The 14,984-nt window shown below is 39.2% G+C and overlaps 1 protein-coding gene across 10 annotated transcripts in view; it reads left to right on the top strand.

Annotated features, from left to right (window-relative positions):
- Nucleotides 1–14,217, top strand: part of Gm1966 (predicted gene 1966) — a 49,098-nt gene extending 34,881 nt beyond the window's left edge. For 5 of the 10 annotated variants that reach the window (NM_001277179.1, NM_001277180.1, NM_001277181.1 and 2 more), the window contains one exon: nt 5,727–14,217. In NM_001277179.1, coding sequence (NP_001264108.1) covers nt 5,731–13,023 — 7,293 coding nt within the window. In that variant the 5' untranslated portion in view covers nt 5,727–5,730 and the 3' untranslated portion in view covers nt 13,024–14,217. The remainder of the gene's footprint in view (nt 1–5,726) is intronic. The other 5 variants (XM_011241840.1, XM_017322335.1, XM_011241842.1 and 2 more) reach the window with 1 other exon arrangement.
- Nucleotides 14,218–14,984: the final 767 nt, after the last annotated feature.

Here is a 14,984-nt window from a genome sequence, read left to right as displayed (position 1 = left end):
ATAGTTTGGAAAAAAAGAAATTCCTCCTGTCACATAATAATCAAAACACCAAATGCACAAAACAAAGAAAGAATATTAAAAGCAGTAAGGGAAAAAGGACAGGTAACATATAAAGGGAGACCTATCAGAATTACACAATACTTTTCCCCGGAGACTATAAAAGTCAGAAGATCTTGGGAAGATGTCATACAGATCTGAAGAGAGCACAAATGCCAGCCCAGGCTACTATACCTAGCAGAACTCTCAATTACCATAAATGGAGAAACCAAGGTATTCCATGACAAAACCAAATTTACACAATATCTTTTCATAAATCCCACCCTTCAAAGGATAATAAAGGGATAACTCCAACACCGGGAGGGAAAATATGGTCTAGAAAAAGCAAGAAAGAAAACTTCCAACAAACCAAAAGGAAGATAACCATAAGAACAGAACCCCAACGCTAAGAACAAAAATAACAGGAAGCAACAATGACTTTTCCTTGATATCTCTTTATTTCATTGGACTCAATTCCCCAATAAAAAGACATAGACTAACAGACTGGTTACATAAACAGGACCCAGCATTTTTCTGCCAACAAGAAACCCAATTCATTGACGAAGACAGACACTACCTTGGAGTAAAAGCTTGAAAAACAATTTTCCAAGCAAATGGTCCCAAGACACAAGCTGAAGTAGCCATTCTAATATCAAATAAAATCGACTTTCAACCTAAAGTTATCAAAAAAGATGAGGAGGGACGCTTCATACTCCTCAAAGGTGAAATCTACCAAGATGAACTCTCAATTCTGAATAACTATGCTCCAAATGCAAGGCCATCCACATTCACTAAAGAAACTTTAGTAAAGCTCAAAACATCAAAATTCCAACTCAATTCTTCACCGAGTTGGAAACGGCAATTTGCAAATTCATCTGGAATAACAAAAAACCTAGAATAGCAAAAACTATTCACAATAAAAGAACCTCTGGTGGAATCACCATGCCCAAGCTCAAGCTGTACTACAGAGCAATTGTGATAAAACCTGCATGGTACTGTTTCAGTGACAGACAGTAGATCAATGGAATAGAATTGAAGACCTAAATGAACCCACACACCTGTAGTCACTTGATCTGTGACAAAAAACTAAAACCATTCAGAAGAAAGGAGACAGCATTTTCAACAAATGTTGAAGGCTCAAATAGCATTTATCATGTATAAGAATGTGAATTGATCCATACTTATCTCCTTTAACATAGCTCAAGTCTACGTGAATCTAGGAAATCTACATAAAACCAGAGACACTGAAACTTATAGAGGAGAAAGTAGGGAAGAACCTCGAAGATATGGGCAAAGGGGAAAAATTCCTGAACAGAACACCAATGCCTTGTGCTCTAAGATCAAGAATGGACAAATTGAACCTCATAGAATTGCAAAATTCTGTAAGGCAAAGGACAATGTCAGTAGGACAAAACGGCAGCCAACAGATTGGGAAAACATCATTATGAATCCTAAATCCTATACGGGGTAATATCCAATATATACAAAGAACTCAAGAGTTGAACTCCATAAAAACAAATAAACCCATTTAAAAAATGGTGTACAGATCTAAACAAAGAATTCTCAACAGAGGAATATGGCATGGCTGTGAAGCATCTAAATAAATTTTCAACATCCTTAATTATTAAGGAAATGCAAATCAAAACAACCCTGAGATTTCACCTCACACCAGTCAGAATAGCTAAGATTAAAAGCTCAGGTAACAGCAGACTCTGGTGAGGATGTGGAGAAAGAGGAACACTCCTTCATTGTTGGTGGGATGGCAAGCTGGTACAACCACTCTGGAAATCAGTTTGGCTGTTCCTCAGAAAATTGGACATAGTTCTACTGGAAGATCCAACAATCCCACTCCTGGGTATATACCCAGAAGATGTTCCAACTTGTAATAAGGACACATGCTCCACTATGTTCATAGCAGCCTTATTTATAATAGCCAGAAGCTAGAAAGAACCCAGATGCCCCTCAAAAGAATAATGTTTACAGAAAATGTGATACATTTACACAATGGAGTACTACTCAGCTATTAAAAACAATGAATTTATGAAATTCTTAGACAAATAGATGGATCTGGAGGATATCATCCTGAGAGAGGTAACACAATCACAAAAGAACAATATGTACTCACTGATAAGTGGATATTAGCCCAGAAGCTCAGAATACCCAAGATACAATTTTCAATACACAAGAAATTCAAGAAGTAAGACCAAAGTGTGGATACTTCAATCCTCCTTAGAATGGGGAACAAAATACCCATGGAAGGAGTTACAGATACAAAGTTCAGAGTAGAGACTGAAGGAATGAGCATCCAGAAACTGCCCCACCTGGGGATCCATCCCATAAACAACCACCAAACCCAGACACTATGGCAGATGCCAATAAGAGCTTGCTGACAGGAGCCTGAAATACCTGTCTCCTAAGAGGCTCTGCCAGTGCCTGACAAATACAGAAGTGTATGCTCACAGCCATCCATTGGATGGAACACAGGGTCCCTAATGAAGGAGCTGGAGAAAGTACCCAAGGAGCTGAAGAAGTTTACAGCCCACTATGAGGAACAACAATATGAATGAACCAGTAACCCAGAAATCCTGGGACTAAACCACCAATCAAAGAAAACACAGGAGACTCGTGGTTCTAGCTACATATGTAGCAGAGGATGGCCTAGTTGGTCATCAATGGGAGGAGAGTTTCTTGGTCCTGTGAAGGTTCCATATAGGGGAATGCCTGGGCTAGGAAGCAGTAATGGGTGAGTTGTGGAACAGGGGTGGGGATAGGAGAGGGGATTTTTCAGAGGGAATACTAGGAAGGGGATAACATTTGAAATGTAAATGAAGAAAATATCTTAAAAAAAAAAAAAAAAGAATTCAAAGCCAGGTTGATCTACATAACCGACCAGCCAGAGCTACATAGTGAGACCATATCTTTAAAAATAAATAAGTAAATCTCACATCTTAATATTGTACAATGGCTAGGCCATCTTCGGCTACATATGCAGCTAGAGACACAAGCTCAGGGGGTACTGGTTAGTTCATATTGCTGTTTTTCTGATAGGGTCACAGACTCCTTCAGCTCCTTGGGTACTTACTCTAGCTCCTCCATCGGGGGGGCCCTGTGTTCCATCTGATAGATGACTGTGAGCATTCACTTCTCTATTTGCCAGGCACTGGCATAGCCTCAAAAGAGACAGCTATATCGGTGGTGGGGGTGGGATTTGTGAGGGTGAGACTGGGGCAAGAGGAAGGGAGCTTTGCTTAGGATGTAAAATGAATAAAATAAATAAATAAAATATTGAAAATTTTTAAAAAATGTACAATGGCAAATGAATCTAAATGTGACTTTGAGGGAGGACAAACACTCAAACCATGGCAAATGGGTTAACAATGATTGCAATCCAGCCAAGATATAAAGAAGTCAAAATGTAAAAGAGACATAGCAGGAGAGTACAAAATGAAATGAGACTGAAAGCAGATTTAAGAGAACAGATTAAGTATTAGCTGTATACTAAATTCATGTTCAGAGAAAAAAAATAAATAGAACACTTGCTGGCCTGGACATATGGTAGTGTAATTCAGTAGGGCAAAAATGATAGGAGGAAAGAAAACTTGAATAAGTACAAAATTGAAGTGTGAACTCTTGTCTCACTGAATGCTGTAGATGCAATGAGTGTGAGATTTCCATAAAATTGATAAAGTATTGGACACAGAGGAGTATTTGTGTCTATATACACAGGTGTGGATGCTATTAGTAAATAGTCTTCACATGATTCAAAGATATTAACAAAAGGAGAATAATGAATAATTTACTAAAACAAAACAAATTAGTAGTATGTCTAAATGCAAGGAGAGAAATTTAATATTATGAAATGACCTACAAAGATATGACAAAGTCAGACATGGTGATGCCCCCTGGTAATCCCAGCAGTCAGGAGGCCAAAAGAAAAAAAAATCATGAGTTAGAGTCCAGCCTAGGCTAAATAACAAGCTCTGAGCCATCATGAGCTGCATAGTAAAACTCTGTCTGAAGAGGAAGAAAAAAGTATCAGAAAAATAGGAATGGAACCAGTCACCACTAGTTAAACAAAAAGTTTTAAAGAAAACATAATCAACAGATGATATCACTTGTTTTTATAAAAATCAACCAAGCAAAGTCATGTATGTTATCAAATACTATCCTTCACATTAATTCCCTCAAAGCAATTGATTCTGTGCAAGAGAAAGTTTAAAAATCAGGCAAAGTGTCAGGCAGTAGCGATGCACAACTTTAGTCCCAGTACTCAGGAGTTGGAAGCAAGCAGATCTACAAGTTTGGAGCAGTCAGGTACACAGAGGGAATGGTGAATCACATTCCAGGTTTTTGTCTTCACTAATCTGTTAGGACAAGAATATGATTGGTTTTTGTTGTTGTTTTTGTTGTTGTTTTTGTTTTTGTTGTTGTTGCTGTTGTTTTCTTTCAAGTACTGGCTTCACCTTTTGCCTATATCATAGAGCAATAATGATTTGAAATAAACTTTTGAAACCCAAGGACAGTTACTGCACTCTGAATCAGCAGCTAGAAGTGCTTCTGTGCATACACTTCTTTTTGCAAATAAAATCTTTTAAGATACTATATTATGAGCTGGGCGTGGTGGCGCACTCCTTTAATCCCAGCACTCGGGAGGCAGAGGCAGGCAGATTTCTGAGTTCGAGGCCAGCCTGGTCTACAGAGTTAGTTCCAGGACAACCAGGGCTATACAGAGAAACCCAGTCTCAAAAAAAAAAAAAAAAAAAAAAAAAAGATACTATATTATGTGAAAATATGACCATACCTTTTTTAGGTCACAGAAGCTCATTTTTACAGAGCTTGTGAAACTAAATATTCAACATTGTTAACTTCTGTAAGCTCCATTGAAGTAAGGCTATAGGCAGAGAAGACATCTGAAATCCCCAGGCTGGGGTAAAAGGCAGCCTGCAGCTGCCCTTCATTGTACAGGCCTCACTCTTTAATGTAAAGGCTTTTTAAAGTTATCATTTGTTTAAATGTAGGCATTTACTTTTTTTAAAAAAAAATTATAACTATACACTTAGTTAAATTTTGAGGAAAGAATAGATATGGGAAATAAGCTTTAAAACAAAGACAAAAAAACTGCCAAGACTTTACAAAAACAAAACAAATAGATTTCAAAAAGAACTTGTGTCTTTTAAGCAATCCATAAATTAAATGATAATAATTTTGTGGAAAAAAAATCAGGCAAAATGTCTGGCGATGTTGATACACAACTTTAGTCCTAGCACTCTGGATGCAGAAGCAAGTAGATGTCCAAGTTCATGACTAGCCTGGTCTACAGAGTGGATTCCAGAATATTCAGGGCTACACACACACACACACACACACACACACACACACACACACAGAAACCCGGTCTTGAAAAGAAATGAAATCAGGCAAAAATGCAACTCACCATAGTATCCAACAAAACATGTCATGCTGAGAACACCCACAATGAAAGGCTTAACACACACACACACACACACACACACACATACACACACACACACACACATACAAAGTTGTTTTAAAATACACATGTGAACAATTACAGGAAATGAAAAGGGCTAACAGTTGAATCATTAGTAATTCACTTTTTTTGTCCTCATAGATGACACTTCCTAAGGTCAGGACACAGACAAAAACTAACTACAATCTGTTCCTCACAGAGCCATGGCAACAGAAAAGTGTATCCCTGACGAGCCTCAGTCCAGACGCAGGAGGAGGCTCCATCTCCAGAAGATGCTGACAGAAGTGGGACTGTCTGTTGACTACTGGCTGCCTAAGCTTCAGGAAAACCTAGGTGTGAGCTCTGGCCAGGCCTTACAATATTTAGACAAAAGAGACCTCCAGAATCTGAAGTCCCAGACACAGCATGCTTGGGAGAAAAAGGCTCTGGAGAAGCTGCTGGACCTCTCACAGCCAAATAGTGTTGCAGAGCTGCAGGAGACTCCAAGGGAGATGATAAAGAACAGGCAGAGGCAGGCAGGACAGGCACTGCAGGCACTGAGAGCCTTGCAGTCAGAAGGGAAGCACAGACAGGAAGAGGCAGTGAGGAGAAAAGGAGCAGAACTGAGACAAGCAATGGAGATCCCTGAGGAGTGCTGGCCAACGGCTGAAGTGTCCCTAAAAGACATCACTGAAATAATGGAGAGACATCTCAGTCACATGGAACGGACCCTGTCTCACAGTCAAAAGCTCTCAGATGGAGACCTGGTAAGATGGGCATCTGGAGGGCTGGTCCTGCAGGGAATTTATAAGACCAACCACCCAAGAAGCCTGATTCAGAAGAGAGAAGAGCTACTCAGTGTCCCTAAGCAGTTCTCACTTGCTGGCCCAGTACATGGCACAGAGATAAAAACAAAGGAATTTTCATCTTTTCAAGAACAAGCCATGTTTACACAGACTATAGAGAGGGTGGGTTTCAGTTCAACCCCCTTAGTTAAAGGAGAAGGTTGGGGACTTAGTCTAGAAGCTGGTATGGGTCACAACAAACAGACAGAATCTGAAGATAACTACCAGTCCCATTCAAAGCAAACTTATTTTTGCTCAGCCAGGTTCAGCTACATCCCATTGGCCACCTGCCATTTTCACATCAATGATCTTGAACTCTCCCAGGCTGCTCTCCAGGAACTAAAAAGTATTGAAGAAATCCTGGAGCAGACTACACACCACCGAGATGGACTACCCTTACTGAGGCACAGGGCTAAAAACTTTTTCCACAGGTTTGGCTCTCATGCTAACCAAGGCCCTGTGCACCTGGGGGGAATCTACTGCTGGAAAGCCATTTCAGAAGGTTTCAAAAGTGAGCACTTGGCTGATGTAAAGCAGCAAGCAGAAGAGTCTTTGAATATTTACATTATGGGCAGTTATAGTGGCTTTGGAGTTAAAGTTGGTGCGAGTGTAAATATAACAAATTCAAAATCAAAAACAGCATTTTACAGTAAAACTCATCTAAACTCGCAAACCAAGGTGCAACTATCTGTAGCCAAGATAGGTGGACCAGCAGAAGCAGATGGAATTGCCCAGTGGACAGCTGGCCTTGTAGCTAGCAATCAAACCTGGTCTGTTATTGATAGGGAACTGCAGTTGGTACCTATTTGGGACATTATCCTGTCCAGTCACAGAACTGAATTTAAGAATGCTCTTCAACTGGCTAACTGCCTCAAAGACCACTACACTGCTCTGACTGAACTAGCTGCCCAGATTCAAGAAGGGGAAGAATTTCTGACTGCTAGAAAAGAAGCTAAGCTTTTCCTAGAGAATGTGAAAGGCTGGGAGGTTTCTGATCCTGAAGAACAGCTTAGGAAGTTAGTAGATTTTATGCAAACATTGAGTCAAAAAATAAAAAGTTATGACATTTGGATTAACACATGCCTCATAGATTGGGATCTGCAAAATTTTCTAATAAACATTGTCAACTTCTGCAAAAATTCACCCACTTATAAAACTCACTTTATTAAATCTCAGTTGTGCAGCCTTCTAGAACCTCATGTCTACAAAGTGACAAACTTTCCTCAGGCACAATCCATCATACAGTGGATCAATCAGTCAGAGTCAGAGGAAGAACTAGTCAAAATTACCTCATTTTCTGAATTCATTAACACCTTAAAGAAAACCCACAAATACCTAATGGAAGAGAGTTTCAAAACTGAGCCCCCAGAAAGAGTGGAAGAAGCAAAGAGAATGGCTACATATGAAGTCACCACAGCTCTCAGCTCCTTCTTGAAGTACCTCAGAGAAACACAGCAGCCAGACATGCAGCTGTTGCTACTCTCCATTGCTACTGGTGTAGGCTATCAGTTGGTAAACAGTATTTTTCAGCATCTTCTGGGGTGTGATGAGTTAAACTTCCTCTTGGATCAAATGGAAAATAACGAACATAAATACCAAGAACTGAAAAATATTTGCAATTACAGAGCCCAGGCATTCTTGGTGCTCACAGCCCTAAGAGCCACAGTTGAAATCACAGATGTTTCTACAGAAGAGAAAGGACAACGTTTGACATTAATACAACAACATATGGGGTCACTGTTGTCTGAAGAAGTTGCACATGTCCTCACAAAACATGGAGAACATCATGACTGGGAAAGGCTGGAGAATGATTTGAGATTACTCATTGAGGGGGACTATAAAGCCACCACCCATTCCTTACAAATGGATGAAGTAAAAAAACAATTGCAAAGTCTCTGCCATGAAAAGAAACAGACTTATAAACAACAAGGTAATGAAAACAGAACAAAAGAAATGATAGAAAATGGACATTTCCTGGACTTACTCCAACGTCTAGGCCTAGACAATTACTATCCAAAAAGCATGCACAGAGCTGACTTCCATCTGATCTATAAAACCTCTGTGTACAATTCACAGCCAAAGTCTGAAAAGGAGCTTCCATTCTATTTCCTACAAAAGCTACTGATGTTGGATTATGGGTTGAGACATCTTGCTTTAAATGATGATGAAAGCATAAAAAAACAGATCTCCATAGGGTCCTCCAATCATGAAAATGAAGACTTTGATCCATATGAGGATGTCATTAAAGACAATGACAGTCCTGGCTATCTTTCAGACACTGAGTCCTGGCCCCACATTCACCCAATGGATATCCAGATGGCCATTTTACACTGTGCAGATGATCATACCAGGCAATATATTTTGTCCAAGCTTTCCATTTGTCAATATGCACTCCCTCTTGTGGTACCAAATCCCAACACTTCTCAGGTTGAATTTTGTCTCTGGTCTCTCAGACAAATTAGGAAAAATTGGCAAGATGCAAGTAAATCTCCACAGGACAAGAGCTACAGTCACAGAAATCAGCAGATGTGTCGTGTCTCTACCCCCATTGTGTCCTTCATTAGAGTTGGAAACGGCCTCTCTGCTTCCAAATCTCAGATCATGAACTCTCTTCTCAGTAAACGTAAACATGATGTGTTTTTTCACAGACACTGCAGAGGAAGCAACAAACACTGTCTCCTGATGCAGGGAGTGGTGGAAATCTGCTGGTTCTGTCCAGCTGGCCAAGGTGAGGACATGTTTGACAAGTGTCTGATGTTCACCAATCTTCATGGAGATGCCAAGGAACATAGCCAACAACTCAGTTTCCTCCAAGATGTCTCTTCTATCATTGTGATCCTCATGTCAACTTCTGATAACAATAAAGAAAACCAAGAGCTTGTCAGACACCTCTGTCAGTCATCAACACCTTTGATCTGCTTGATTGATGACAAAGAAAAGGCCATAGCAAATATTTCTGGTAAAAGAATGAAAATTGGCATCAAGAATAGAAATGAGGCAGAATTAACAGAGGAGCTCACCAAAGCCATCAAACATTTTCTAGTGCTCTCTAACACTGCTCTCAGTTTAGAGGACTGTTCACAGACAGCTCGAGAACAAGGATTCCTTATTGATGAAGACCAGAGAGACTGCAAGGAAGCTAAAGAAAAGGCTCAGAGTATAATGGTCCTCCTGGAGGAATACAAGTTATCTCAGATAAAAGAAAATTTACTACCCCTTCAAGGACAACTTTGGCACCTTTGGTGTAAAAAAGACAAAGAATTCTATCATCTGAGAGAAAAGGGGAATCGGAGCATAGAACTACACAAGAGTGAGATTGAAACAGAGAAAAGAATAATTCGACGTCAACAGTTGGAAAAAGCCTTTCCTCTCAGTGATTTAATGTGCTCTGTTCTTGGACTCCTCCAATACTACTCAGAAACCCATAACAAACTCTACTTTTTGCAGTGGCTCACTCTGTTTTTTGACAACCTGACAATAGAACACCGGGAAAAATTACATGAAAAGCAGAGATCTTTGTGGTTAAGGATACAAACAGAAAAGCAAAGAGAACAGAAGAGTGCCTACCTGACACACTGTCAGAAGCACATGGATGCCATCTCCGTAGAGATTCATGACTGTACTTTAGGAATTGAGCACCTTCTCCGAGAAGTTGGCCAGATCTATGAAGCTCTGGAAGAAACTTCTCCCTCTAGAGATAGCCTTTTTCTTTACCTACCTCAAATTGCTGCAGACCTGATGATAGCTGGTGTTCCCATTGAGCTGATGGATGGGGATGCTTCATATGTGCCTCTAAGGTGGGTAGCAGCTATTTTTGACAAGGTCTCAGAGAAAGTTAAAGACAAAAGGATGTTTGTTCTCTCTGCCCTTGGCCTGCAGAGCTCAGGGAAGTCTACCCTGCTGAATGCCCTGTTTGGGCTGCAGTTCACAGTCAGTGCAGGCAGGTGTACCAATGGGGCCTATATGCAGCTCCTGAAGGTGGAAGAGACATTCACAAAAGAACTCGGCTTTACATATGTGCTTGTTATAGACACAGAAGGACTTCGGGCTCCAGAACTCAACAACAAATCTCAGAATTGGGACCATGAGTTGGCAACATTAGTCATTGGTCTTGGAAACTTGACTCTGATCAATATTTTTGGGGAGAATCCCTCAGAGATTCAGGACATTCTACAAATATCTGTTCAAGCATTTCTGAGAATGAAACAAGTAAATATCTCCCCCAGTTGCCTCTTTGTCCATCAAAATGTGGGAGAAGTCACAGCAAAAGACCAAACTATGGAAGGACGGAGGAGACTGGAGCAGAAACTGGATGAAATGACTGCATTGGCTGCTGAGTTGGAAGAGTGCTCAAACATAACCAGCTTCAGTGATGTAATTGAGTTTGATGCCAATTGGCATGTCTACTACTTTGCTCACCTCTGGGATGGTAATCCCCCAATGGCCCCTCCCAATCCTCGCTATTGCTACAATGTCCAGGAACTAAGAAATGCAATTCTTTCAACTACCCAGAAGGAATCTAGGGGAAGGATCTTAAAAATCTCAGATTTCAAATTCCGAGTTCATGATTTGTGGAAAGCTATTGTCAGTGAAAACTTCATTTTCAGTTTCAGGAACACACAAGAGGTCATAGCCATGAGCAAACTGGAAACCATGTATAGCCACTGGACCTGGGAGCTAAGGAGTCATGTACTGGACTTACAGAATCAGCTGGGCAATCAGATTCAAAATGGTAAAATCCTGACACTCACCTCTAATTTGCTGGAGGATCCACTTGGTAAGAAATATGAAACTATCAAACAAGAATTTAACAAATATTTTGAAGAAGACCCAGATAGTGAAATATTGGTTCAGTGGAAAGCAAATTTTGAACACAAGCTACAAATCCTTAAAGACACACTCATTTCAGATACCAGAAGGAAATGCAATGAACATATCAGTCTTAAAAAAAGCCAAGAAATACTTGATAACCGAAAGTCACAATATGAAAATCAGTTGTTAGAGAGGAGCAGAAAGTTAGCTTTAAATTTGAAGGGTAAGGAATTAAGTGATGAAGAGTTGCATGAGAAATTCAGTCAACTTTGGACAAGTTGGATTTATGATGTATCTTCCAATGTTCCTCATGTCACAGAGCCTAACATTGATTTGGACTCCGAAAATATCCTTCTGGAATATTTCAAGAAGGACAAAAATATTGTGGAAAGACTAAAAATAACGTCTGGAGAAAAGTTTGAAATCATGTATGACAAACATATTCAAATGACAAAAAAATGCCATTTTCATAGAATGAGTTCAGAAACCTGTCATGTTGAATCCATCAAAAAGACAACCAACAACATTCAGTTAAAATTTACAGAAACACTTAAAAACATTTTGAAGCAAAAGCATGATTACAGTGACAATTACTTTCATGAAATCTTGAAGATCATAGAAAATGAGCTGAAATCTGAACCCTGTGAGGGAGACTACACATTTACCAGAGACTACGTCTTTGACTTATCCTTGTACTTATTTCAAACAGCATCCAAGTATTTCAAGAAAATGCATGAGGCATTCAAGAGTGCAAATGACCCTGTGAACTATCTGGAGAGAAAGAAAGATGATTTCTTTATAAATTTTAAGATCTCCTGCCAAGGTACAACCTCAATCACATCCTTTGTTGACTTCCTATGGCGCAAGCTCATGCCTGCTATCTATGACACCATATGGAAAATAATGGTTCAAAGAATAGCTGGAGACATGCGAGCCACCTGCCCTGAATTCAATGGAAACAGAGCTAACCTGGAGAAACATATTCTCTACTCTCTAGCAGAAGAAGAAAATTTTGATAAATACTGGAAATACATTCAAAAGCCAAAAGAATTTTTCAGGGATTACATTAGAGAGCACATTACAAGATACTGTTCAGAAAAAGGAAATGAAAATATAAAAAAATTTTTAAACATAAGTTTAGGTGACATCAAGAATACCATCCTTTCTGCCATACATAAGTCCACAAAGGTAGCTAAAGCTAAAGGCAGCACTGCATCTGGCTGGCTGGATTTGTTCTGTGATCACCTAGGGAGCAATCTCATCTTCCCAAGGAGAGACCTGGTAAGCATGGAGCACCAGGAGCTAATGGATACTGAGTTCCTCAAAGAAGCCATGAGCAAAGCTTTGGATCCTGCAATGAGGGAAGTAGAAGCGTATTTTTCATGTATGCACATGGGTGAAATTGTTCCTGACATTGAGGAAATTCTCTCTGAACATCTCTGTGGCTGCTGGAAACAGTGTCCCTTTTGTAATGCAATTTGTACAAACACAATTCCCCAACATGAAGAAGACCACAGTGTGCCATTCCACCGGCCTCAGGCTGTCAGTGGTTTTTCTTATCATAAAACAGACCACTTCGTCACTGATGTTTGTACTAGTGATGTAGCAAGTGATTCTACCTTCGTTTTAGATGACCTCCGGGAATTCAGATACAAGAAATATCGAGAAGCAGGAGGTGATTATGCCACATGGAGCATCACCCCAGACTCATCCAACCAGCCATATTGGAAATGGTTTGTCTGTCATTTCAGATCAAAGCTAGAAGGGGCATATGGCAAAAGATTTATAGGGAAAGGTAGAATTCCAGCTTCATGGACTAAAATCACAAAGCAAGATGTCTTGAATGACTTAAAAAAATAATAATTGCCACAGACAGAACAGTAGACAGGCCACAGAAGTTTTACTTTAGCCAAGGCAGCCTAATGGAGAACACCATGCAGGAGGATCTGCAGTAGGCATTTGAGCTTCCTCGAGATGCCCCACTCTATTGGGCAATTTTCCTTCATTGATATGAAGGTAAACTTTCATAAAATAAGATTGTTTAGATGAATTAATGATTTTATAGAATATCTCATTTGATTTAAATCATTTTAGGGAGTTGGGGTAAATGATAGAAAGTTTAAGGAGATGGCTTAAATTGTTCTGCTAAATAGATATGATAAAGTTAGAATTAAGAACAGAATGTGCCCCTTTCCTTGTAGTATAGTGAGGGCTACATAGGTTTGAAAAGGAGTACAGTGAGCTTTCATGCATTTCAAGTATGTAATAGTGCTTAGAAGAAGAAAGTAGGCTTGGGACAAGTTAATGCTCAAAACACTCATTCTAGGTTGGGTCTGAGTTCCTGGATTTTGTGATCTAGAGACGTAGTCACAGGTTTTGGTGTGCACCATAAAAAGGCAAGGTAATGAACAAGGAGTTAATAATTCTATTATTAGTATAGAATAGAGAATAGATGTTTAGCCAGTCTAGCTGAACAAGACTTCAAAAATAAGATGTAAGACAGGCTTTTTTCTTTGTAAATACAGATTGTTCATTATCTAAGCTTACGGAAAACTTGTTACTGTAGACTTGGCTTGCTTAAACTTAGTTAATCAAGAACAAAAGAATTATGGCTTTAGGGTTACTATGGAGAAAAAATGAGAGAAAGTTCGATGAGACATGTTTAGTTAGCTATGAGTTTCAAAAGAGGAATACATAATTGATACTCCTCTTGTAATTTCCTTTTGTGTGATGATTTTATTGTCTTTGAAGAAAATGCATTTTGGTGATCATTTTTAAAAAATTTGCAACTTGTGGCTATGAGGTAATTTTTGTCATAAATAGAGAACTTTGTCTTAGATGGTGTTAAAAATAACATTGTTAGAGCTCACTTGTTGGAGTTTATTTCATCCACCAAGTGTGTGAGCATGTGCCAACTTTACATTGTCTCTAATCACACATGCCCTCCTTGGATCATTGACATAGCTAGTCTTCAACATCGTAATATCAATTTAGTTGCATTATAAATTAAGTAAGTAAAAATAAATTAGTTACTATTGCAAGACTTGAAGATTTCTATGAATATGATTTTATTTCTCTCTGATTTGATATCTCCTGCTTTATCCATAGGTACTAAATATGTTAATGTTTTATTGTTTTGGCTTATTTTTTTGCTTTTTTACTTTGATTTTGGTTGTTTTCTGTTTTTGTTCTTCTGGGAGATTATGTGTTTTTTATTTTTTGTTTTTTTAATTGTATGTTTGTGTGTTTATTTGAAATAAAAAAATAATTATAAAATTGTAGTGGTAGGGAAATGGAGAGGAACTGAAATGAATGGGGAGAGAGGGAAAACGTAATCAAAATATAGCATATGAACCCCTCAGATCTTGCTGAGACTGGGCTACCACTACATGGGCTGCTCTGTGGCCCAATGGCACACATGTAGCAGAGGACTGAGTTGTCTGGCCTCAGTGTGAGAGGATGCTCCTAATCCTGAAGAGACATGACATATGAAGGTGGGGGATGCTGGTAGGGAGTGAGGTGAAGGTGAATGGGTGAGTGGGGGACCATCCCCTCAGAGGAAAAGGTGAGGGGGAGTGGGATGAAGTTCTTGGTGATGTGGTGCAAAAAAATGGGGACAACATTTGGAATATGAATGAATAAAATAATAAAAATTTTAACAAATGAAAGAGTAAAAAAGAAAAAGGTTTTCAAATAAAATAAAATGAACATAAAAATTAAAGCCCTATGTTATATATAGGTCTGAAAAGGAATCATCCCTGAATTTCTGTTATGGTGATTGGGTCAAATATGTGGGGGGAGGGCTATGATGTTTGTGATGG

Source organism: Mus musculus, chromosome 7, assembly GCF_000001635.26.
Source record: "Mus musculus strain C57BL/6J chromosome 7, GRCm38.p6 C57BL/6J".
Classification (NCBI taxonomy): Eukaryota; Metazoa; Chordata; class Mammalia; order Rodentia; family Muridae; genus Mus; species Mus musculus.
The sequence above is the reverse complement of the archived record's forward strand: the minus strand, read 5'-3'. Positions and strand labels throughout refer to the sequence as shown.